This window comes from Hoplias malabaricus, chromosome 17 (assembly GCF_029633855.1).
Source record: "Hoplias malabaricus isolate fHopMal1 chromosome 17, fHopMal1.hap1, whole genome shotgun sequence".
Taxonomy (NCBI): Eukaryota; Metazoa; Chordata; class Actinopteri; order Characiformes; family Erythrinidae; genus Hoplias; species Hoplias malabaricus.
This window is the reverse complement of record NC_089816.1, coordinates 7,844,590-7,868,365: the sequence shown is the minus strand read 5'-3', so window position 1 is coordinate 7,868,365 and position 23,776 is coordinate 7,844,590. Positions and strand designations below refer to the sequence as shown.

Here is a 23,776-nt window from a genome sequence, read left to right as displayed (position 1 = left end):
AACGGCGTGGTAAAGCATTTGGTAGCAGCCCTCGCGAATATTTTAGGGATGTTAAAATTAACCTGTTTGATTCTCGGGCTTATGACGTTTGTGGGATGGTCAAAAGTGGATCAACGCCTTCCAGTGATGTCTGTTAAAAGAAACATAAGCCGACACTGAAACCACACGAAGTCAAGAAACGAACAACACGCAAGCCATCATGTTTGAGGACATTCTTCCAGCAGACTATCCCGACACCCGTGGACCTATGTGGTGTGGAAATTATCGACTGTCAGACATTGAATATACGCCGATTGACACGGGTCATGGGCTTGTAAACTACAGCTATGGTGAATCGACGGCGGTTGCCAAAGCGGTATCAGACAACAGTTTGTTGGGTCAATATGGTGATGATCTCAGTTGTGTGGACATTGCGAACCCGCATGTTTTTCGACAAGACCCGGTGGATGATTTGGCAACGTTGATGGCTAGACAACTGACAATCGCTGAAGCTCCTGAAGACAACGCTATATCTGCTCCGATTGATGTGGTGGACGGGCAAGTAAGCTCTACGGCGCTAAAACTGATAAAGTCCACTGTCGTTGTAATCCTACAACACATCATAAACAACAAGCTGAAGGAAACATGTCTTGGTTGTGAAGTGGATCACCCTAGTCAACTTCGACATTCGTGTCTGTTTGAACCTGATATCTTCTTTTTTGAAAAATACTATAAAGATATAACAAGGACATTGTTCACGCCTGCCTTAAAACAGGCCATAGCTGGGCTTCTAAAGTGTTTTGGAATAGAACTACCCCTTCTAAAAATTCAAGGATGTGTTGAAACAGTCGTCTGTGAATTACAATGCGAGCCGTACATTGTGGAAAAGCTGCAGGAACTAAGAGAAAGCCTGATTGATCAAACCTCTGAACGGTTTGTCAGCGATGCCGTTGACTGTTGGGAAGGTGATTCAAAGACTTGCAGAGCTGTTTAAGTGAAAATGGGGATAGTTTGCGGACACCAAAGTCTGTCAAAGCGTGTGCTGAAACACCGTGTGAACTGCGAATTGACACGTTTGTTGTATAAATGTATTGACGATAGTGTGGATGATTTTACACTCGTTAATAGTGTGTATGATGTCAATGTTAAACGTTTACAAAATTTCAAGAACCAAATGAATATTGTTAAATCAACATCGCATGATTGGTGTCATTTGACACAGTTATGTATAGATTCTGATGAAACAACCCTTGTGACTATTAGTAAATTACTGTCTCTCATGCCTAAGAGTGAAAATGTGGTAAAAATTGGTTATGTGCTTTGTCTATGTACATATATAATAGACATTTGTGTGATAAAACTTTCAACAAAGAAACCAATTGATGTTCGTAAAGTGATTGAAACATTTGTTGAATATCTAGTTGAGAAAAATGTAGATGTGTGTGCAAACTTTTTAGATTTCATCGATGCATTGTGAATAAAACAGTCAAACAAACAAATCTGGGGTCATTATTTTCAACAATGTCATCTATCGACACATCAAATCTTATGAGAACGGTATATTACACGCCGTCTAATTCTGGTTCATTAGGCGGTAAAAATCGTTTGAAACGGGGTGTTTTAGAGAATACAGGATTGTGTCTGTCTGATCAACAGGTTTCAGACTGGTTATCTGGAGAGGATGCATACACACTCCACAAACCCATACGACATAATTACAAAAGAAACCGGGTTATAGTATATGGCATTGACGCTCAATTCCAAGCTGATCTTGTTGATATGAGTGCGTATTCTAGGGAAAATGACGGATATAAATATATGTTGACATGTATTGACGTGTTCAGCAAATATGCGTGGGCTCGACTGTTAAAAAATAAGTCTGGTATAGAAGTCTCAAAGGCATTTGCGAACATATTAGAAGAAGGCAGAGTTCCTCAAAAGTTACAGACTGACAGGGGTAAAGAGTTTTTCAACAAACATTTTCAAAATTTAGTATCAAAAAACAAAATCACACATTTTGCTACAGGTAGTGAGCTAAAAGCCAGTGTCATAGAGCGGTTTAATAGAACGCTAAAAAGTCGTATGTGGCGTTATCTAACAGCTGTAAACTCCAAAAGGTACATTGATGTTTTACAAGATATTATGAGCGGTTACAATAATAGTTACCACCGTAGTATCAAAACCAAGCCAGCTGATGTGACGAAAGAAAACGAATCTAGCGTGTTTAAAACGCTGTATGGTGTGAGAAACAAATTAGACAAGAAAACCATATTTAAGTACAAGACTGGTGACGTTGTGCGTATTTCTAAAGTCAGGGGTCCGTTTACAAAGGGGTATGAGGAGAACTATACACAGGAGTTTTTCACTATATCAGACTGTATCCGACGACAACCACCCGTTTATAAATTGAAAGATTATGACGGTGACATTATACACGGCCGTTTCTATGAAGAAGAGTTGCAAAAAATACGCATGTCTACAGAAAAAGCATTTAAAGTTGAAAAAATTTTGGATAAAAAAAAACAGGGTAAAAAAACAATGGTTTTAGTGAAATGGTTAGGTTGGCCGTCAAAATTTAACAGCTGGGTTCCTGAAAATGATGTTGTGGACATACAAAGGCCTTAAAAGGTGTTGTACTTTGTGAACTAGTTCATTTACATCAAAGGACAAATATGGGGGACAATGGTTTTTGCGTCACACTGCCGAGCAATTCGTCTATGTCGGTATACCCCGATAATCAAATTTCTAATTATAGAACAAAACTAGCGAAACCAATCGATCTAAAAGGTGACTGGGAAGTAGGGGTGATAGAGTTTCAATACCCACGAACGTGGACAACCTTTTGTGAGATAGATGCCACATTTAGCGTCATTGATAAAAAATCGGGCAAAACAACACAAATAACACTACCTACAGGGTATTATAACCATATACCGGCATTAGTTGCTGAGATTAATATCCATCTAGCAGACCATTCAATAGGTCTTGTTTATGACCAAATAAGTCACAGGTTATTTATTAAGACGTTATCTGATATCGGTTTGATATTTAATGGTAAACTAGCCATCATCTTGGGTTTTAAACCGGGTGTGATACTAGAGTGTGTAGTTAAAACAAATGACCCGGATGTCGTACAGAAAGAGTACGCGCCACACCCTGTCGACATCTATGGTGGTTTCTACTCAATGTTTGTTTACACAGACATTGTTGATTACCAATTAATTGGTGACAGTTTTGTACCTCTGTTGAGATGTGTACATATATCAGGGAACAACCATGATATTGTCACAGTTAGATACAGTAAGCCACACTACGTGTCGACAACAAAATCACAGATAAACGATATCGCTATAGAAGTGAAAACCGATCAGAACCAGCACGTAAATTTTTCTTATGGGAAAGTGGTTGTAAAGCTACACTTTAGACCTGTAAAACAAGGAATTAGGTTTTGAAAATGGAATCTTTCAACAGACTGGCCATGGATCCTGAACGTTACGTTTCTTACTATCAAAGTCAGGCCGGAGGCCACATGCCCGGCTATACAGGTAGCCCAACAATGTATGGCGCGGGATTTGGTGGGATTTTTAGAAATTTATTCAGAATGGCTATACCGTTGTTCAAGAAGGGTTTTAATATAGCCAAACCACATCTAAAAACAGCTGCTAAAAACATTGTAAGCGATGTTGTCAGTAACGGTCTGACGCGTATGATGGCACACAATCAAGATGGGTCGGGTATGTTGGTGATGGCTCGAAAATCTGTGAAACGACCCCCTGGTAAGAGGCGTGGCCGTCCTGCTAAGAAAACCAAGCTTGAGATGAAAAAACACATAGTGTCAAAAAGAAAGCGTAAGGGGAAGCAGACAACAACATCGACCTGTAGGAAACCTGTTAAAACCATTTTCTGATCATGGCTCTACTTCATCGCATGTCTGAGGAGTGTATTAAATCAGAACTGGACTTGTTTACAGTACCTTTAACACAAACCGCTATTGAGAAAAACACTTATGTCGAAATTCCGCCGCTGTCAGCAATATCCGACACTGCCCCACTGGAGTTTTTCATAGCCGGCCATGGTGAAGATTATATGGATCTAAATAACACACTATTATACCTTCGTCTTAAAATCACAAAACCTGACGGAAGCGACATTGATGACGGAGCCGCTGTGGGGTTGATAAACTATCCTGGAGCTACAATATTTTCACAGGTCGACGTGTCCCTAGGAGACAGGCTGGTATCACAGAGTTCAAGTACCTACCCATACCGTAGCATGATAGAATGTCTCGCCAACTATGGTCGGGACACCCTGGAAACTGTCTTCTCTGCAGGCCTCTTTTATCTGGACACTGCAGGGCATATGGATGAAACAAACCCCGCAAGGAACAATCGCGGTTTGGCAAAGAGGGCCGCATTTACAAACGCTAGTAATGTGGTAGAACTGCTGACCCCGATTCATAGCGACATATTTTTTCAGGAGAAATTGATGCTTAACGGTGTTGATATAAAAATTCGCATGACACGTAATAAGGATGATTTCTGTCTAATGCGGCATGACGCGTTAGCATACAAAGTGAATATTCTCTCTGCATCGTTATTTGTCAAAAAAGTATCTGTGTCACCAGCTGTAAGGTTGGGTCATGCCCAGACATTGTTGTCAACAACGGCTAAATACCCCATTGACCGAGTGTGTCTAAAAAATTTTTCCATACCTGCTGGAACACGTGTTTCTAACCAAGAAAATTTGTTCTTGGGGACTCTACCTAAGTCTATGATAATAGCCATGGTTGATAATGATGCATTCACAGGCGCCTATAATAAAAACCCCTTCGCGTTTAAACATTACAACTTGGAGTTTCTTGCGGTCTATTTAGACGGCCAACAATTTCCAGCCAAACCACACCAACCCGATTTCCACACTGGTTCCGCCGTGCGCGAATTCTTCCAGTTAGCGCTTGCATCTGGAAGACATCTGAAAAACCAGGCATTGCCAATTGATAGGCAGGATTTCCTACAGGGCTACACTCTGTATGCGTTTAACCTCACACCTGATGAAGAATGCGGTCAATGGGGTATTTAGCCGTTGTTGACAACAATGTCTGGGCATGACCCAACCTTACAGCTGGTGACACAGATACTTTTTTGACAAATAACGATGCAGAGAGAATATTCACTTTGTATGCTAACGCGTCATGCCGCATTAGACAGAAATCATCCTTATTACGTGTCATGCGAATTTTTATATCAACACCGTTAAGCATCAATTTCTCCTGAAAAAATATGTCGCTATGAATCGGGGTCAGCAGTTCTACCACATTACTAGCGTTTGTAAATGCGGCCCTCTTTGCCAAACCGCGATTGTTCCTTGCGGGGTTTGTTTCATCCATATGCCCTGCAGTGTCCAGATAAAAGAGGCCTGCAGAGAAGACAGTTTCCAGGGTGTCCCGACCATAGTTGGCGAGACATTCTATCATGCTACGGTATGGGTAGGTACTTGAACTCTGTGATACCAGCCTGTCTCCTAGGGACACGTCGACCTGTGAAAATATTGTAGCTCCAGGATAGTTTATCAACCCCACAGCGGCTCCGTCATCAATGTCGCTTCCGTCAGGTTTTGTGATTTTAAGACGAAGGTATAATAGTGTGTTATTTAGATCCATATAATCTTCACCATGGCCGGCTATGAAAAACTCCAGTGGGGCAGTGTCGGATATTGCTGACAGCGGCGGAATTTCGACATAAGTGTTTTTCTCAATAGCGGTTTGTGTTAAAGGTACTGTAAACAAGTCCAGTTCTGATTTAATACACTCCTCAGACATGCGATGAAGTAGAGCCATGATCAGAAAATGGTTTTAACAGGTTTCCTACAGGTCGATGTTGTTGTCTGCTTCCCCTTACGCTTTCTTTTTGACACTATGTGTTTTTTCATCTCAAGCTTGGTTTTCTTAGCAGGACGGCCACGCCTCTTACCAGGGGGTCGTTTCACAGATTTTCGAGCCATCACCAACATACCCGACCCATCTTGATTGTGTGCCATCATACGCGTCAGACCGTTACTGACAACATCGCTTACAATGTTTTTAGCAGCTGTTTTTAGATGTGGTTTGGCTATATTAAAACCCTTCTTGAACAACGGTATAGCCATTCTGAATAAATTTCTAAAAATCCCACCAAATCCCGCGCCATACATTGTTGGGCTACCTGTATAGCCGGGCATGTGGCCTCCGGCCTGACTTTGATAGTAAGAAACGTAACGTTCAGGATCCATGGCCAGTCTGTTGAAAGATTCCATTTTCAAAACCTAATTCCTTGTTTTACAGGTCTAAAGTGTAGCTTTACAACCACTTTCCCATAAGAAAAATTTACGTGCTGGTTCTGATCGGTTTTCACTTCTATAGCGATATCGTTTATCTGTGATTTTGTTGTCGACACGTAGTGTGGCTTACTGTATCTAACTGTGACAATATCATGGTTGTTCCCTGATATATGTACACATCTCAACAGAGGTACAAAACTGTCACCAATTAATTGGTAATCAACAATGTCTGTGTAAACAAACATTGAGTAGAAACCACCATAGATGTCGACAGGGTGTGGCGCGTACTCTTTCTGTACGACATCCGGGTCATTTGTTTTAACTACACACTCTAGTATCACACCCGGTTTAAAACCCAAGATGATGGCTAGTTTACCATTAAATATCAAACCGATATCAGATAACGTCTTAATAAATAACCTGTGACTTATTTGGTCATAAACAAGACCTATTGAATGGTCTGCTAGATGGATATTAATCTCAGCAACTAATGCCGGTATATGGTTATAATACCCTGTAGGTAGTGTTATTTGTGTTGTTTTGCCCGATTTTTTATCAATGACGCTAAATGTGGCATCTATCTCACAAAAGGTTGTCCACGTTCGTGGGTATTGAAACTCTATCACCCCTACTTCCCAGTCACCTTTTAGATCGATTGGTTTCGCTAGTTTTGTTCTATAATTAGAAATTTGATTATCGGGGTATACCGACATAGACGAATTGCTCGGCAGTGTGACGCAAAAACCATTGTCCCCCATATTTGTCCTTTGATGTAAATGAACTAGTTCACAAAGTACAACACCTTTTAAGGCCTTTGTATGTCCACAACATCATTTTCAGGAACCCAGCTGTTAAATTTTGACGGCCAACCTAACCATTTCACTAAAACCATTGTTTTTTTACCCTGTTTTTTTTTATCCAAAATTTTTTCAACTTTAAATGCTTTTTCTGTAGACATGCGTATTTTTTGCAACTCTTCTTCATAGAAACGGCCGTGTATAATGTCACCGTCATAATCTTTCAATTTATAAACGGGTGGTTGTCGTCGGATACAGTCTGATATAGTGAAAAACTCCTGTGTATAGTTCTCCTCATACCCCTTTGTAAACGGACCCCTGACTTTAGAAATACGCACAACGTCACCAGTCTTGTACTTAAATATGGTTTTCTTGTCTAATTTGTTTCTCACACCATACAGCGTTTTAAACACGCTAGATTCGTTTTCTTTCGTCACATCAGCTGGCTTGGTTTTGATACTACGGTGGTAACTATTATTGTAACCGCTCATAATATCTTGTAAAACATCAATGTACCTTTTGGAGTTTACAGCTGTTAGATAACGCCACATACGACTTTTTAGCGTTCTATTAAACCGCTCTATGACACTGGCTTTTAGCTCACTACCTGTAGCAAAATGTGTGATTTTGTTTTTTGATACTAAATTTTGAAAATGTTTGTTGAAAAACTCTTTACCCCTGTCAGTCTGTAACTTTTGAGGAACTCTGCCTTCTTCTAATATGTTCGCAAATGCCTTTGAGACTTCTATACCAGACTTATTTTTTAACAGTCGAGCCCACGCATATTTGCTGAACACGTCAATACATGTCAACATATATTTATATCCGTCATTTTCCCTAGAATACGCACTCATATCAACAAGATCAGCTTGGAATTGAGCGTCAATGCCATATACTATAACCCGGTTTCTTTTGTAATTATGTCGTATGGGTTTGTGGAGTGTGTATGCATCCTCTCCAGATAACCAGTCTGAAACCTGTTGATCAGACAGACACAATCCTGTATTCTCTAAAACACCCCGTTTCAAACGATTTTTACCGCCTAATGAACCAGAATTAGACGGCGTGTAATATACCGTTCTCATAAGATTTGATGTGTCGATAGATGACATTGTTGAAAATAATGACCCCAGATTTGTTTGTTTGACTGTTTTATTCACAATGCATCGATGAAATCTAAAAAGTTTGCACACACATCTACATTTTTCTCAACTAGATATTCAACAAATGTTTCAATCACTTTACGAACATCAATTGGTTTCTTTGTTGAAAGTTTTATCACACAAATGTCTATTATATATGTACATAGACAAAGCACATAACCAATTTTTACCACATTTTCACTCTTAGGCATGAGAGACAGTAATTTACTAATAGTCACAAGGGTTGTTTCATCAGAATCTATACATAACTGTGTCAAATGACACCAATCATGCGATGTTGATTTAACAATATTCATTTGGTTCTTGAAATTTTGTAAACGTTTAACATTGACATCATACACACTATTAACGAGTGTAAAATCATCCACACTATCGTCAATACATTTATACAACAAACGTGTCAATTCGCAGTTCACACGGTGTTTCAGCACACGCTTTGACAGACTTTGGTGTCCGCAAACTATCCCCATTTTCACTTAAACAGCTCTGCAAGTCTTTGAATCACCTTCCCAACAGTCAACGGCATCGCTGACAAACCGTTCAGAGGTTTGATCAATCAGGCTTTCTCTTAGTTCCTGCAGCTTTTCCACAATGTACGGCTCGCATTGTAATTCACAGACGACTGTTTCAACACATCCTTGAATTTTTAGAAGGGGTAGTTCTATTCCAAAACACTTTAGAAGCCCAGCTATGGCCTGTTTTAAGGCAGGCGTGAACAATGTCCTTGTTATATCTTTATAGTATTTTTCAAAAAAGAAGATATCAGGTTCAAACAGACACGAATGTCGAAGTTGACTAGGGTGATCCACTTCACAACCAAGACATGTTTCCTTCAGCTTGTTGTTTATGATGTGTTGTAGGATTACAACGACAGTGGACTTTATCAGTTTTAGCGCCGTAGAGCTTACTTGCCCGTCCACCACATCAATCGGAGCAGATATAGCGTTGTCTTCAGGAGCTTCAGCGATTGTCAGTTGTCTAGCCATCAACGTTGCCAAATCATCCACCGGGTCTTGTCGAAAAACATGCGGGTTCGCAATGTCCACACAACTGAGATCATCACCATATTGACCCAACAAACTGTTGTCTGATACCGCTTTGGCAACCGCCGTCGATTCACCATAGCTGTAGTTTACAAGCCCATGACCCGTGTCAATCGGCGTATATTCAATGTCTGACAGTCGATAATTTCCACACCACATAGGTCCACGGGTGTCGGGATAGTCTGCTGGAAGAATGTCCTCAAACATGATGGCTTGCGTGTTGTTCGTTTCTTGACTTCGTGTGGTTTCAGTGTCGGCTTATGTTTCTTTTAACAGACATCACTGGAAGGCGTTGATCCACTTTTGACCATCCCACAAACGTCATAAGCCCGAGAATCAAACAGGTTAATTTTAACATCCCTAAAATATTCGCGAGGGCTGCTACCAAATGCTTTACCACGCCGTTTCTTCCTTGGCGCAAAAGCAACGTTGGTTTCAGAACTAATAGTTGGTGTAACTGCAGATTCTCTTAAAAGAGACTGATTTACACACACTGTAGACATTTTAAAAAGCGTTTAGCCATAGAAATCCACAGGGTCATTTTAAATAACACATGCAAACACAACACACCCCCAATATGTTGGGGGGTGAGGGTGTCAGGGGTGGGGTGTAGGTGTGAGGGGAAGCCCATATAAGGACATCCTGTACTGACCTGTCACCTGGGTCATAAATCAGGGGTCATAAATCAAGGGGTCATAAATCATTCACAGAGGTGTTTGACAGAAGGTGTAGGATATATACTACTAAGGATGGTAAAGAGATTAATGTTGCCATTTTACTTTCAGAAGGCAGTGCTCGTGGATTTTGTGGGTGCTGTTTTTATGTATAAATGTCAGTGAAGCCAGCAGTATACAGGCCTAATTGTGTGTAAAAGAGGGTAGCTATACTATAATAGCCACTGTATTTTCTGTATATAATGTTTTTGTGTACCATAAAGGTTCATTATCCAAAAATGTGTTTGTGTTATATTTTTTGTTTTTCCTAAGGCTTTTTTATGAAGTCCATCATCTCTCTCTCTCTTTCAGTGCTAAAGCCATTGGTAGAGGTGTTAAGTGACCCTGATTACATTAACCAAATGCTGTTGGCTTTGCTGGAGCATCGTGAGCAGCATAAAAAAGCATATATCTACGCAGACTCCTACGAGGATTTCTTTAAACTTATAAGCAACAGCACTGACATTGACTTCCTCAAACAGCTCAGGTAGGACACAAATCACCTTCTTCTCCAATTTCCCATTGCCCCCACTAATTCTCTGACTAAAACCGATCTGTCACATTGAGCATTAAAACCTGTATGTACATCATGTTTACTCTTGTGATAGTCGTGTCAGGGACGGATCATGATGCAGTTCATTCATCCTTGCAAACAACCTACACTGCAATTACAGTGATGTCGAAAACCTTGCACCTGTCAGTTTCTGCCCTTTTGGGGGTTTTTTTGTTTTTTTTTAATGAGTTTGTTATCTATGGTTTGCAGGGGCTATCGATTAGCTGCGGATATTTCAGAAGGTTGCCGTGCTGGTGACTCGCCAGTAAACAATCGCTTGTTGTGAGCATTTATACCCAACACAGGTTAATTGGCAACAAAATATTATTCTTTTATTTCTCATTCTACCATAGTTTTTCTTAAAAGTCTGTGGGGTACATTTTGAGGTCAGCTTAAGTTAGATAACATTTATCCACATTTAAATTTGTAGATTTGTTATTTGAGTGAGATGAATTGTCAGCTCTGGAGTTCAGCTCTGTGTGAACTGTCATTGACTCATAAGAAATTCATAAGATTCATTAAAAAAAAAGACTCCTCTGCAACTTTTCAGCTTTATTGATCTGTACCAATAAAATAAGGGTTAGGTGTTTTATTTATTTAATTTAGTCAGCTAGCTTGGTCTCCTCATACCACATTATTCTACAAAGCTACTAAGCTAGCGCATGTCTCTTCAAGACAGGGAAATCAGCTCCGCATGCTTAAAGGAGAAAAAAGACTGCCAGTTCTGTTGCATTATAGACTCCCTAAAAATTCTGTTTACCAGAATTGCATTGAATGATGTGGGGAAAGTGAGGCCTGTTATGTTTTTTTTTAGAACTTGCAGTTTCCTTGTGGTGGGGCAAATTAGATGATTGATTTTGAAAATGCAAACTGTCCTGTACATTATGGGAAAATTTCAGAATTAATGGAATAACAGAAATAGTCCAAAATTAATTGGAGTAAAAAGGTCAGTTGTTTGGAATGTAGGAAATAATAGGATTTTTTGTTTTTGCATTAGGACTAAACAAATAAGCAGCACTTGTAGTCTAAATTTCTAGGGACCTTTACCTAATGGGTTCCTAAGGGGGTTGTTTCCGTGACAACAACCCCTTTCATTTTTTTAAAAATCAGTTTATATTAATGCAGCTTTAATCACAGTCTTTTGTTAGAAATTATACTCAGTAGGGGAAAAAAAAGATTTCCCTCTTTAGGATGTTTTAAAAAGGATTTCAGACAATGATAGAACCTGGCTCCTGTTACTGGATGGTTAATACATCTCTGACGTCAGTGTTTTAATAAGAGAACACTATGGATCTGCTCAGTGGTGAAGAAAAGAAAGTGCACATGCTGTGGTGATTTAATAGTAGTTTGATGCCAAATCTTTCCACAGCCATTTTCTTGCTTTATGGGGTCAGCTAATGAGCGTGTTGCTAGGTGATGCACATAAACACAAGACATAGAATAAAACAGAGCCAGCCAAGAAGATGAGCCAAAATGAAGAAAGTAAAAATCTTTGATGTCATTTCCTATTGTACCTCAAGAAAAATGAAAAGGAAACTATGGCCGTGTGTAAATAAAATTAGATCCTGTAGATGCTCATTCAAGCCGAGCGTGGCACATTCAAACAAACAAGAAACCAACATCTTGTTGTGAAGCAAACATAAAACCCAATCATTGTCTAATCACTGAGCAAGCATCTCGTATTTCTAGTACTGAACACTTGAAGTTTGCCTTCATATGTTATCTGATAAACAACCATCACATTAAATGTTGTGTTGAATTAAGCATGCTTTATGCTGGTCAGGAAGCCTGTATATATTCTAGTGATATCATGTAGTGTCTCATTTTCCTTTGTCAGACTTCTAATCTACACCCAGATGATATCCACTGCAGGTCTCTGAACTTTTAAAATCACTTCAATTTGACTTTCATGAGCTCCTTTCATTAAGTACATCTTTCTCTGCCTCCTGTTCTCCCCATTGAGAGCTGGAGGGAGCGGTGATCTGTAATGAAAATTCGGTCATTTTTTCTAAGCAAGACGATACATCCCATTCATTTATAGCAATATTATGTCATTGGAGGAATTCTCCATGTTCTTTAATGAAATATGAGATTATTTGAAAGCATAATAGTCTATTTCATCACCAATTTAGGTGCCTTTTAGTTGTAATTTTTACACTGCACAATCTGAGATTAAAGAAATTCCTTCCCTGTCTTAGTCAGTGTAGTGATTATGCAGGAAATGATGCAGTGGATCGTTATGACTGCATTCATTATTGCGCTGTTATAAATAAGTGGTGCTGATTTGTTAAAATATCATGTAAACAATACATTCATTTCTTGTAGGTATCAGATAGTCGTAGAGATTGTTCGGGCGACCACTCTCAGCAGCATCCCACAGTTTAAGAAACAGAAAGGTAAGATTGACTTATTTTACAATATATGCATTCTCTGTTGGAGTAGAAATCAACTGTTGCAAACATTGTCGAGAACACAAGCTGAAAACTACAGTACTGCGATATTAACTTTCTGTTTCTATCTGTTAGCAAGTCTGTTTCTTCAGAGCTGTGTGTAAATACCTGCGTATATGCACAACTCATCTAGTGCTGCTGTGACTTCTCAGCTGTGGTTCTTAGGCTGAAGATTTCCAACTCCATTAAATGTACACAGTGTTTGTTTGCATTTTTTTGTGGTCTTCTACAACCAGAAAAGCAGTGGTCAACTGCACTTCAGATCAGCTGTTTTGAATTTCCTGTTAGCTATCTGAAACTCGTCGGCACATTTATGTACCGATTCATCAATATGTATTGTGGAGTGTTTTTAAAGGTCATCTTATGAAAATGAACCAAATATGGGAAAATGAGAAACCAGTGAATCTCCAGTCACTATAGCAAAGCTATTCCGCTTCATTCGGTCCAGCTATTTGCCTGTGAGAGACTGACAGGTCAGTAATTACAGCCAGATTGGCTTGCTGGCTCATTAAATGTGATCAGAGACAGAAGGCTGTGCTAGCCAGAGATGGCATTTAATGTGTCCTCTACCAGTTACTGTGTAGTCCATAAAACATAGCAACTGCTTTACAACTAAATGTCACTGGCCGACAGTTTTAATTGTGTTGTGTTTTGATGATGCTCTTTGTCCTTCTCTTTTGTTCTCAGACGAAGAAGCTATTTTGGGTGTAATGAAATATCAGCATTGAATTTAGAAAAAGTTTTTGTAATGGAATATTTGTAATTATGTTTTGCGTAGCACTGAACAGCAGATCCACAATCCAAAGAGTCTGATCGTCCCTATATGTCCAGATGTATCCAGACATTAGTTATCCAGACACTGAACTTACATTATAAAATGTAATCACTGCTCAAATGCCTATGCACACACAGGCTTGTATAATCTCCGTAAAAACACTTTGTACATACTGCACACAAGCCCTGGCTTATCATGCCCATTGCCAAGTGATGGCTGGAGCACAGGGCTGCAAAGTAGTGCAACTGTAGTCTGTGTGGCAATGGAGATTGATCCAGTATCTTTGGTAAATATTGGAAGTGGTGTTTGTGATCTAGAACTAATCACCCAGCATCCATACCTGATCTTACCAATGGCCCTTGTGCTCTCCTGAAAACAACATCCAAAGTTCCAACATCTAAAGTAAGGCACTTCTAGAAGAGCAAAAGGTAGATGATAAAAAGGGGGAGGTGTGGAGGGGGGGCTTAGCAGGTGTCTGGAAACCTTGGCCATGTTGTGTTTATCTGAGAAAATCTTAGTGCTAAATTAAAAACAGTGAGTACTACAATGAATTAAAACATACTTGTAGTTTGGTTTCCCTCAGGATGTTTTGTCAAGCTGTTTGTCCATCAGGCAGGTTTTTATTTCCCCCTCACTTATTTCCTCATACCTGGCAGCTCCAGCCACCGAATAATGAACGAATCAATAAATCCTCACTGGGCTGTCACTGTGTCACATTCTATTAAAGCTAGCAGAGGCTGTGAAGACTCCTCCCTTCTCAACCCCCCCCCAACTCTTGTTCGTTCTCTCTCTCTCTCTCTCTCTCTTGCACTCTTTGCTCTCTCACTTTCACTCTCACCCTTGTCACTGCCTCTTTTTCTTTTTTCCTTTTCCCTGCTATCGCTTTGTCTCTCCCAGACAGAGCATGCTGAGATGACGTCTGTCCTCAGTGACTGCTCATTTTTCGGTTCTTTATCTTTTGGGTTTGTGTCTATGCTTTACACATTGCTCTTTAAAAAAAAACACTTTAAAACATGCCAAAACACAAGTTGTTTCGGAACATCCATGGCCTAGAAATAATGTAGACTATTTAAAAGCTATTTACATCTTATTTAATGGACATTCTTCACCTCCAGAATAGGTTTGAATTGTTCACTTTTTGATATTATGTATGTACTTATGAGAATGTGAGGTTGTATCTTAGTTTGAGCGAAGGTCTCTGTGTTCTGTGGGCCTCGCTTGTGTCACAGCAAAGCTCACAGCTTTGTGTGTCACACTTTGAAAGTGAGAGAAATTTAAGCTAAATGCAAGACAGTCTGGAGCCTGTCCGCCTACTCCCTATTTTATGGCCTAAAATTATGGTTTCTCATTCGTCTTCATCCAGCAGAGCCCATCAGAGTTGTTGTTTTTTTTTTTCCCCTCTCACTTTTATTCTCAGTGTTGCCATTGTTTTTTCAGCCTGTCTTGTTTCTTCTTTATAACTCTTTCTTCTTTTTACAGACAGTAAAGGGAAGGATGTAGCTGTTATGAAAGCCGATTTGCTAGGAACTAGGGATATAAAGCGCTACATTAACCAGCTGACAGTGGCTAAGAAGCAGTGTGAGAAGAAGATTCGACTCTTGGAGGGTCCCAATTATGACCAACTGGATGATGGCAACCAGGACGAAGGATTTGGGCCCCAGGGCCAGAAGGTGAGAAGACCCTGAAGGAATCATTCTTAATGGCTTATAACTATTCTTGTTTGCTTGCTAGTATAGAGTCAGACAGGAGATGCCTCTGCCAAGACTTGGTATTCTGAATCATGTTTTCTAAAAATAGATTCCATTGGTTACACACAAACATGGGTAGTGTTATGTCTGTGTTCTCAGCACACTCAAAGAGATCTTGTGCGAGTGTATATTTACACCCCCTCCCCTTGCTTCTCTTTTCTCCTCTGCCTGGCTGCATTTCTCAGAGGAAATTTGTGCTCCAACATGGGGGAAGACCTCTTTGACCTGCTCTTAATTTTATTACGTGTTGTTCTTGTCAGGGCTGTCATAATGCAGCACACACTTAAGGGCTGTCTCTCTCTCTCTTCTGTCTCTGTGGACCAAGTTTATTGGATCCAGCCATGAGCTGCACATTCAGATTGGATTTGAGGAGAAACTGACAGATCATTCCGCTCTGGTGGGCTCATCGTTATTCTTAGATGCTCAGTGGTCTCATGCTCAGCCAGCCTTGGCCCACCGACTGTCTGATGTGCTTGTGTGTGCTTACTGGGAGATTTCAAAGGCATGTTTGAGATTACTGTGTCAAACTCTGGTGCCTTCATGTGTGTCATCGGTTACCAGTCCATCAGACAATGGAAGCTGGTCATACAGCAGTCTTTCAGTGTAGTACTAATATGTATATTGTTTCAGGCTTCATGCTCTAGTAAATGGCTCATTGCTCAAGGCTGAATTCTTAGTGATCAGGCTCCTAGAATGCCATATTTTTTTGGAGAGAATGTCCCTCGTACCAAACCAACCTAATTCCTCAATCCTATTTTGAACCTTTTCCAGATGATGTTGCTGCAGCAGATGGTGCTTAATTTTATGTCTCTGTATGCATAAATTACCGTGATATGGTGTTTATCCAAATTGTCCAAGCCAATAGAGCAATATTTGTCTGAGCTTGTGTGAACCTATACTTTTTATTAAGTAAACGTCTTCCCTCTACAGATTCTACAATTTGAGGAGATCATGTCCAATGCCATATATCGAGAACATTTCCGCATCTACATGGAACGAGTGGATAAGAGGGCTCTTATCAGTTTTTGGGAGCTGGTGGAGACACTTAAAACTGCTAATAAGGTGAGATATACATTCAGTGGGACTGCACATTGTCACTGCCTTATGAAAAGCTTGTATCTGTAGAGAGATATTTCTTCTTTATGGTTTGCAGCGTTTTGACGTGAGCACTTCACAGCTCTTGGCTTCCTTTTTTTTCTTAGAGGTGTGAAAATGCTTATGAAAAGTTTCTTGAACTTTTTTAATTATGTTCAAATTCAAGATAAATTTGAACCAGGCTTAGAAGGCACACAGCCTTTTGTTCTGAACTAAAAAAACATCAATTTATGCCATGTTTATTCCTAAAGTATCAGATAATTCTTTTGCCTTTGATACTTTGCTTTTGGCAAAAAAGCTGAAACTCTGTTTAATGGTAGCATGTGATGAGCACAAGATCATCATCACTGGCCAGATCAGCGTTGCTCAATGTGCTGGAGGCAAAGGCCGAACAGGGAGCTTCTGTTAGACACCTACTCTCTTTTAATAAACTGTGCTGAAGAATTGCTATAGACATGGATAGTTAGGTTACAGGCAAAGGATGAAATCTTAGATTCTTGTCACATTTGCATGGTAATTTAAAATCATTTGACTACATGCTCAAGCAAGCAAATAATGAAAGTCGATGTTGTGGAAAAGTCCCACCCGTCCATAAAACTGAGCATAAGATCCTTACTCGTACAAATGCATAGTAATGTTAGCCAACTTAATTTTCATGAAAGTAGTTTTGAACACTGTGCATCAAGCCAATTTTAACATTATTTACAGAAACGTTTCTGGCACTTTGCAAAAAGACTTGCCCATGTTTCTCCTTATTCCCACAGAATGAGGTGCCACAACTGGTTGGAGAGATCTACCAGGACTTTGTGGAAAGCCGTGAGATCCCTGTAGAGAAAGCTCTGTATAAAGAAATCCAGCAGACTCTGGTTGGGAACAAGGGCACAGACGTATTCCACAAGATCCAAAGTGATGTCTATGAAACTATGAAGGAGCGATATTACCCATCTTTCCTTGTGAGTGACCTGTATGAGCGGCTAATGAAGCGGGAAGAGCAGAGGAGCAGCTCGCAGTCCAGCAGTGAAGATAAAGATGATGGAGTGGGTTCTTGCTCTCATTGCCATTGTCACCATTGTCACTCATTGCCATTGACTTCATTAATCTATTATTCGTATATTCCACATTACTCTGTACCTGTGGTTTCTATTTCTGGTTCTAGAGCAGGGTTCCCCAAAAGGTGGCCTAATGCGGCCCGCAAGAGCTAAACCTTTGGCTCGCCACAGTCATATTGGGTTTGTGTCCTCAAATTTGTGCATGTGAAATTTCTTAAATTTCACCACTGCTTCTAGACAACCAGAGCTCTTCAGATGTGAAACTGCAGAGACAAAATGAAGGAGGGTTTACAGCGTTGATTGGTGGCCTCCCACTCAGCCACACCCATTTCACCAGGCTAAAGCTATTCCTCAGTATGCGTTCTTGTGTGCTCTTATGTTCTTGGGAAACATCAGTAATTGCAGCTCAAATCCTGTTCTGTTTAAAAGTCCACATCTATTCAAGTACAGCAACAATACCCGGATATGTTCTTGCTCTGCACTGGGATGAGACTTATTTAGACTTGAGTGAGGCAGATATCTCAGAATTCATATCGCCCCAACCTCAGCGCGAGAGCTTTTCCCCACCACAGAGACCGTGACTCATCAAGTAAGTTGGCATTCCAATTACAGAACAACAATCCAGCGTCCTCCTGTCCTCAGAGCTTTGTACTCTCGAGTTAACCTCACAAAGTTTGTACAACCAAGTAAGGCCGTTTGAAGTACTGAGAAACAGCCTAAGTGAAATGCAAAAACCCAGTGTGACCGGGGCCTAACGCTACTGGTGTCAAAAAGAAAAAAGCAAACCAATCAATGAGCACCGCCCCAAATTCAGGTCACTTGTTTCAACCCGTCACTGTCACTACACTCATTAAACAGTAAGTAAAATCAAAACACTGTAGTTAGTTTGGCCCATGTGTTTACAACTTTTGTCCCTTACTGTATGAGAATGACACACTGGCCCTTGCCTTTGCGATGTTGGTTGGATGTGGCCTTTGAGGAAAGGTAATTGGGGACCCCTGTTCTAGGGTGTGCTAATAGGGCAGTAAATCTTGAATTATTACTGCATGATAATGTCACTGCAAGTTACAGGTATGTTTTTGGATACAGTGGATATACAAAATGCTCTTATACATATATGGATATACATTCATATTAGGAATGCATTGATATAAAACTGAATGATTGTGACAGCTGATACTGGATTCTTCATTTGTTCATATGTTTTATTTTTATTATTTTTTTTAATTAATTGATTTTTTTTTTGTGTGTGTGTGTTTGTAGTGCCAGGCTATGGAGGGTGTTGAGGTTGCTGTGGATGAGGGCAGTAAAGGCATTAATGAGCAGGCTAGCTATGCTGCAAACAAGCTCAGCCAGCTGTGTGAACGACTGGAGTACAAACGGCAAGCACTCGGCATCATTCAAAGTGCACCCAGAACTGACAAAAAGGTGTGTATGTTTGTGTGTATTCCACTGTTTGTAGTACACAGTGCATATGTTTGTGTGATTGTGGCCATAAAGGCTTCCCTCAGGGCTTCAGTTTAAAAAAAGAAGAGAATGACCTCACTTTAGCATGATTTATTTATAGTAATATGGCCATGACCTGTCTGTCAATGTCAAGGTAAGTGTAGGCGTTCTCCTTCAGCTGAGCCACTAGTGTCAAGACAGCTGTCTGCTGATAAGGGCTGACTTTGCGTAGTCACCTCTGAGAAAGGCCAAGACTCCCATTCTTTCTGGGTCAAACCTTGAAGCAAGTTATTACTGAGAGACTGGGAATGCAAATGTGCATTGCTCTGCTGATTGGAATTTACTGCGGCCTTATTTTGATCTATCACAATCATAAAGTTTCAGATGGTGAAATTTTTCATCTAAACATGTGCAATTAACTGTTTTAATTAAATGCATTTGTTTATAGTACCAGCTAAAATGGATATATTAGTAGCAGATTAGCAGTTTAAAGAAATGTTCCTCACTGTTGCCTCTAAACATGTTGTTAACAAACTTCAAATAAACGAGCGTTTCTAACCATCAAGTCAGAAGTTGGTTATGTCTTTTCTTAATAAATATGTTTTCTGTATCTGTATAGTTTTTTTAACTGTCTAAGCCTCATTTGGCTTTGTTATTGTTTGCTTTATTGCTAGGTTAATCTGTTACATGGCATAGTGGCAGTGTTACAGACAAAAGTGCAGACATTGTAACAGACTATACAGTAGAATGTGCTTCTGATAATTACTTCCTGTCTGCAGATTGTGACGATGCTAAAGGAGGAGATCAGGGTGATGGAGAAGGAACACAGCGACCTGCAGCTGCATATTTCACGCACAGACTGGTGGTGTGAGAACCTGGGCACCTGGAGGGCCATCATTAGCGCTGCCGAGGTCAGTCTGCCACCAGCTGAGTGTTTCCCTAACAACAACCTTTTTTTTTTTGTTCATAATGTTGTTTTGCAAAAAAATCTAATTTGTGCAGTTGGTTAAAAGTCTTCACTTTTTCATAGGCATGATATTTTTGTTGCAACTTTTCAGGTTTTATATTTGTCATGTGATCAGTAAATTGGATTTTGCTTCTTGGCTTGAAATGAAACCCCACATTTCTCTGTGTTGGCAGTATTTTCTCAGGCTTAATTTGCTGTTATTCAGTTATTGCTTGTCTGCTGAATGGGGGGGAACAAAAACAGAAATCAACAGCATTGGAACAGCAGCTACTCCTACTATTAGATCTACAGGGGTTGGACAATGAAACTGAAAAACCTGGTTTTAGACCACAGTAATTTTAGTATTTTAGTAATTAGTATGGTGTAGGGCATCCTTTTGCGGCCAGTACAGCGTCTTTTCGTCTTGGGAATGACATATACAAGTCCTGCACAGTGGTCAGAGGGATTTTAAGCCATTCTTCTTGCAGGATAGTGGCCAGGTCTCTACATGATGCTGGTGGAGGAAAACGTTTCCTGACTCGCTCCTCCAAAACACCCCAAAGTGGCTCAATAATATTTAGATCTGGTGACTGTGCAGGCCATGGGAGATGTTCAACTTCACTTTCATGTTCATCAAACCAATCTTTCACCAGTCTTGCTGTGTGTGTTGGTGCATTGTCGTCCTGATACACGGCACCGCCTTCAGGACACAATGTTTGAACCATTGGATGCACATGGTCTTACTGGTGCAATGTGCAGTTAATGAAGATTGGCCACCAGGCTGCTCCAATTTAGCCATGAAACCTCCCACACTACAATGACAGGTGTTTCAGTTTCATTGTCTAATCCCTGTAGCTCTCGTGCAAAATGTGACCTTTCAGAAATGAGCCTTAAATGAAATTGTAAATCATCATGTAGCACTAACTGTCAAAAGATATTGTCTCTGCCAGAACAAAGAAAAATTAATCTCCATTTTTGTCACCTTTTAAAACATTTTTTTGTATTGTTTTAAAATTTCATGATGAATGGAGCAATAGGAATAACCCAAAATATTTGAAATGCGGTCTATTTAATTGACATACACCGATTATAAAAGTGTTTTTCTTCTTTGTGCTTTGTTTTCTTGTTTGTTTTTTTTTGTCTTTCCTTGTCCAATTGATCCCTTTTAGGAGATACAAGATTCTGAAGAAGCTGATAATATGCTTCTGATTCTGCTTAAATAATCTTATAGCATAAGACCTGTGGAATTGATGGAAATATTTAAATGTATTATTATATATGCCATAGTAAGTGTGTGTGTGTGTGTATGTATGTCAGGCCTGTGAGGAGAATGGCGAACAAATGCCATGTTACTCTGTAGCAGTGAGTCTCTTAGTAGGAGACGACTCAAAGAACAGCTGCTGGACCGTTTGCAGGAAGCTGAGCGAATTCCAAGCACTGCACCGGAAGCTCACTGAGGTAGGTACCTGTCTTCACCTGCTCGCATTTATGACGTGACATTCCCCTGGTCTGCTTCAGAAAATATTTCAAATACCACTGAGATCTGGCAGTGACTCTCTCCCTGTGCCTGACTGTGTTGCTATGGCAACAAGATGAGTCATCACACTCTTGCAGGTTATGAGATGTGATACAAATTATGCATGACAGAACTGTATCACCACAGGCCATCAGTCTCTCTCTCTTTCTCCACACACTTCACATCTCTCACACTTTCTTTTTCTCCTGTTCCAGTGTTTTCCTTCTTTGAAGAAAGTCCAGCTTCCCTCTCTGAGTAAACTGCCATTCAAATCAATTGACCAAAAATTTCTTGAGAAATCCAAAAACCAACTAAATATGTTTTTACAGGTGAGTCTCAGTGCATTACACTCTGTATTTCTCACAGTGCTAGATCCCTTGTGCCTTTTTAATGACTAACAATCCGTGGAACATTTTCTTTCTGCAATCAGAACCAAAGTAATTTCAGCTCCCCTGGGAGGTTGTTGCTGGATGAAGGACTGTTAAGTGTTAGTCTGATTGAAAATGTTTTCTCTTAACCCACCAGCAAAGATTACACAGAGTGCAGGCACAAAGCTGGCAAGAGAAAAATGAGAGCACAACCACAAAAATAAACTTGCCACTCAATTACCCATGTTTTGATATTTGGCAGCTGGTTTGACCACAGTAAAACACCAACATTTTTCAGATATTACAGTTGATCCAGTTACATAGTTACTTACATTTAATTACTAGTTAAAGGGTACAACCCTTGTGAACAACATTTCAAACTTTTCAATCACTCCATCATTATAACATGAATTAGCAGATTGGACCAGGACAGCCTTGGTGAATCGAAGTCTGAAACTAGGTGCCTGTGTGGTCTAGACTTCCATAAGGTCAATTCAATGTAAAAATTTTAATCAAAGTAATTGTTTTTTTTTTAATAGTTCTTGAGAGCTTTGCTCAGTGTATTATATGCTTGTGTATGGCTTTCTGTTCTAGAAAATGCTGACAGATGAGCTGATGTGCCAAAGTGAGGCATTATATGCTTTCCTAAGCCCTTCACCAGAGCACCTTAAGGTCATTGACATCCAGAAAAAATCCTCCTTCTCCCTTGCCTCTTTGCTTGGGAGACTGCCTCGTGACTTCTTCTCCCATCAAGAGGTTTGTACACACATGTAACACATTCTGAAGAGCATATGTAGTGAAAGGATGTAATGGATGTTTTCAATTGGAAAAAGATCCTGACCCACGTTCAAAGGTAGTTGAAGCTCCATAGACGACATAAACAATGCCTAAATGCAGAGTGTGACTGAATCCCTACCAACACTCATGAAATGAAATGAAATCCCTCTTGCTCTCACACAGGATGAGGCTGAAGATGACAGTGATCTTTCGGACTATGGCGATGAGGCAGATGGAAAGAAAGATGACCTCGCTGAGCCCTTCTTTATGCTCATTGGAGAGGTCTTTGAACTCAGGGGCAGTAAGTGTTTTGTTTCCTTTAACTGCTTTGTGCAGTCTGCCAGTTGTTATGTGTGTGTGTGTGTGTGTGTGTGTGTGGGCCCCTGTTGTGGGGCAGTGTGTGAAAATGTGATTGCTGTTGTATGAGTTTTAATGATATAAAAATTTGACCTGAAATTTTGTTCCGCATAAACTGTTTACATGGTAGTTGAATATTAATTTGTAATGAACTGATCTACTATAAAATATTTGCCCAGTTGTGTGTGTGTGTGTGTGTGGTACGTGATGCAGTTCAGTCTCAGACCACTCTGCTCCTCTAATAATAGGGCATATCTAATTGATCAGTGCTATCTTTGCTGGCTCATCACTTTGGCATTCACCAAAGTTGCATTGACGTTGTACTAGGTCATGCCTGAGCAGACATTATAAATGTATTTTACTCTCTCAGGTTCAGTCTGTACTCATTGTTTTAACATTGTACTGTTTTAGGGAGGTAACAGAATCTCTAGAGAGCAGCTGTTGTTACTGTGGTACTGCTCCCCTGAGTCTCTCTAAGAAACAAACAGAGACGGAGAGAGGCAGAAGCATCAGAAAGAGAAAGCCAGCTCCACCATAGGGCTGGGCTGTAATCTACAGCCTACTCAGTACTCTTTCTCCCAACAGGAGCTCTATATATGTGTCTGTTTGTGCAGTGATTAAAAATACATGTTGTGTGAATTATGTTCTCTGCAGAAAATAATGATGTTATGTTCTTTTCTCAACAG

At 40.1% G+C, this 23,776-nt stretch overlaps 1 protein-coding gene across 2 annotated transcripts in view; it reads left to right on the top strand.

Annotated features, from left to right (window-relative positions):
• Window positions 1–23,776, top strand: part of snx25 (sorting nexin 25) — a 45,012-nt gene that overhangs the window by 16,392 nt on the left and 4,844 nt on the right. The window contains exons 5-16 of one of the 2 annotated variants that reach the window (XM_066648859.1): window positions 10,323–10,497; window positions 12,889–12,959; window positions 15,268–15,458; window positions 16,467–16,598; window positions 17,396–17,668; window positions 18,944–19,108; window positions 19,906–20,037; window positions 21,390–21,530; window positions 21,804–21,917; window positions 22,551–22,712; window positions 22,917–23,034; window positions 23,502–23,770. In XM_066648859.1, coding sequence (XP_066504956.1) covers window positions 10,323–10,497; window positions 12,889–12,959; window positions 15,268–15,458; window positions 16,467–16,598; window positions 17,396–17,668; window positions 18,944–19,108; window positions 19,906–20,037; window positions 21,390–21,530; window positions 21,804–21,917; window positions 22,551–22,712; window positions 22,917–23,034; window positions 23,502–23,509 — 1,682 coding nt within the window. In that variant the 3' untranslated portion in view covers window positions 23,510–23,770. Of the gene's footprint in view, window positions 1–10,322; window positions 10,498–12,888; window positions 12,960–15,267; window positions 15,459–16,466; window positions 16,599–17,395; window positions 17,669–18,943; window positions 19,109–19,905; window positions 20,038–21,389; window positions 21,531–21,803; window positions 21,918–22,550; window positions 22,713–22,916; window positions 23,035–23,501; window positions 23,771–23,776 lie in introns of those variants that run through there. The other variant, XM_066648857.1, reaches the window with a different exon arrangement.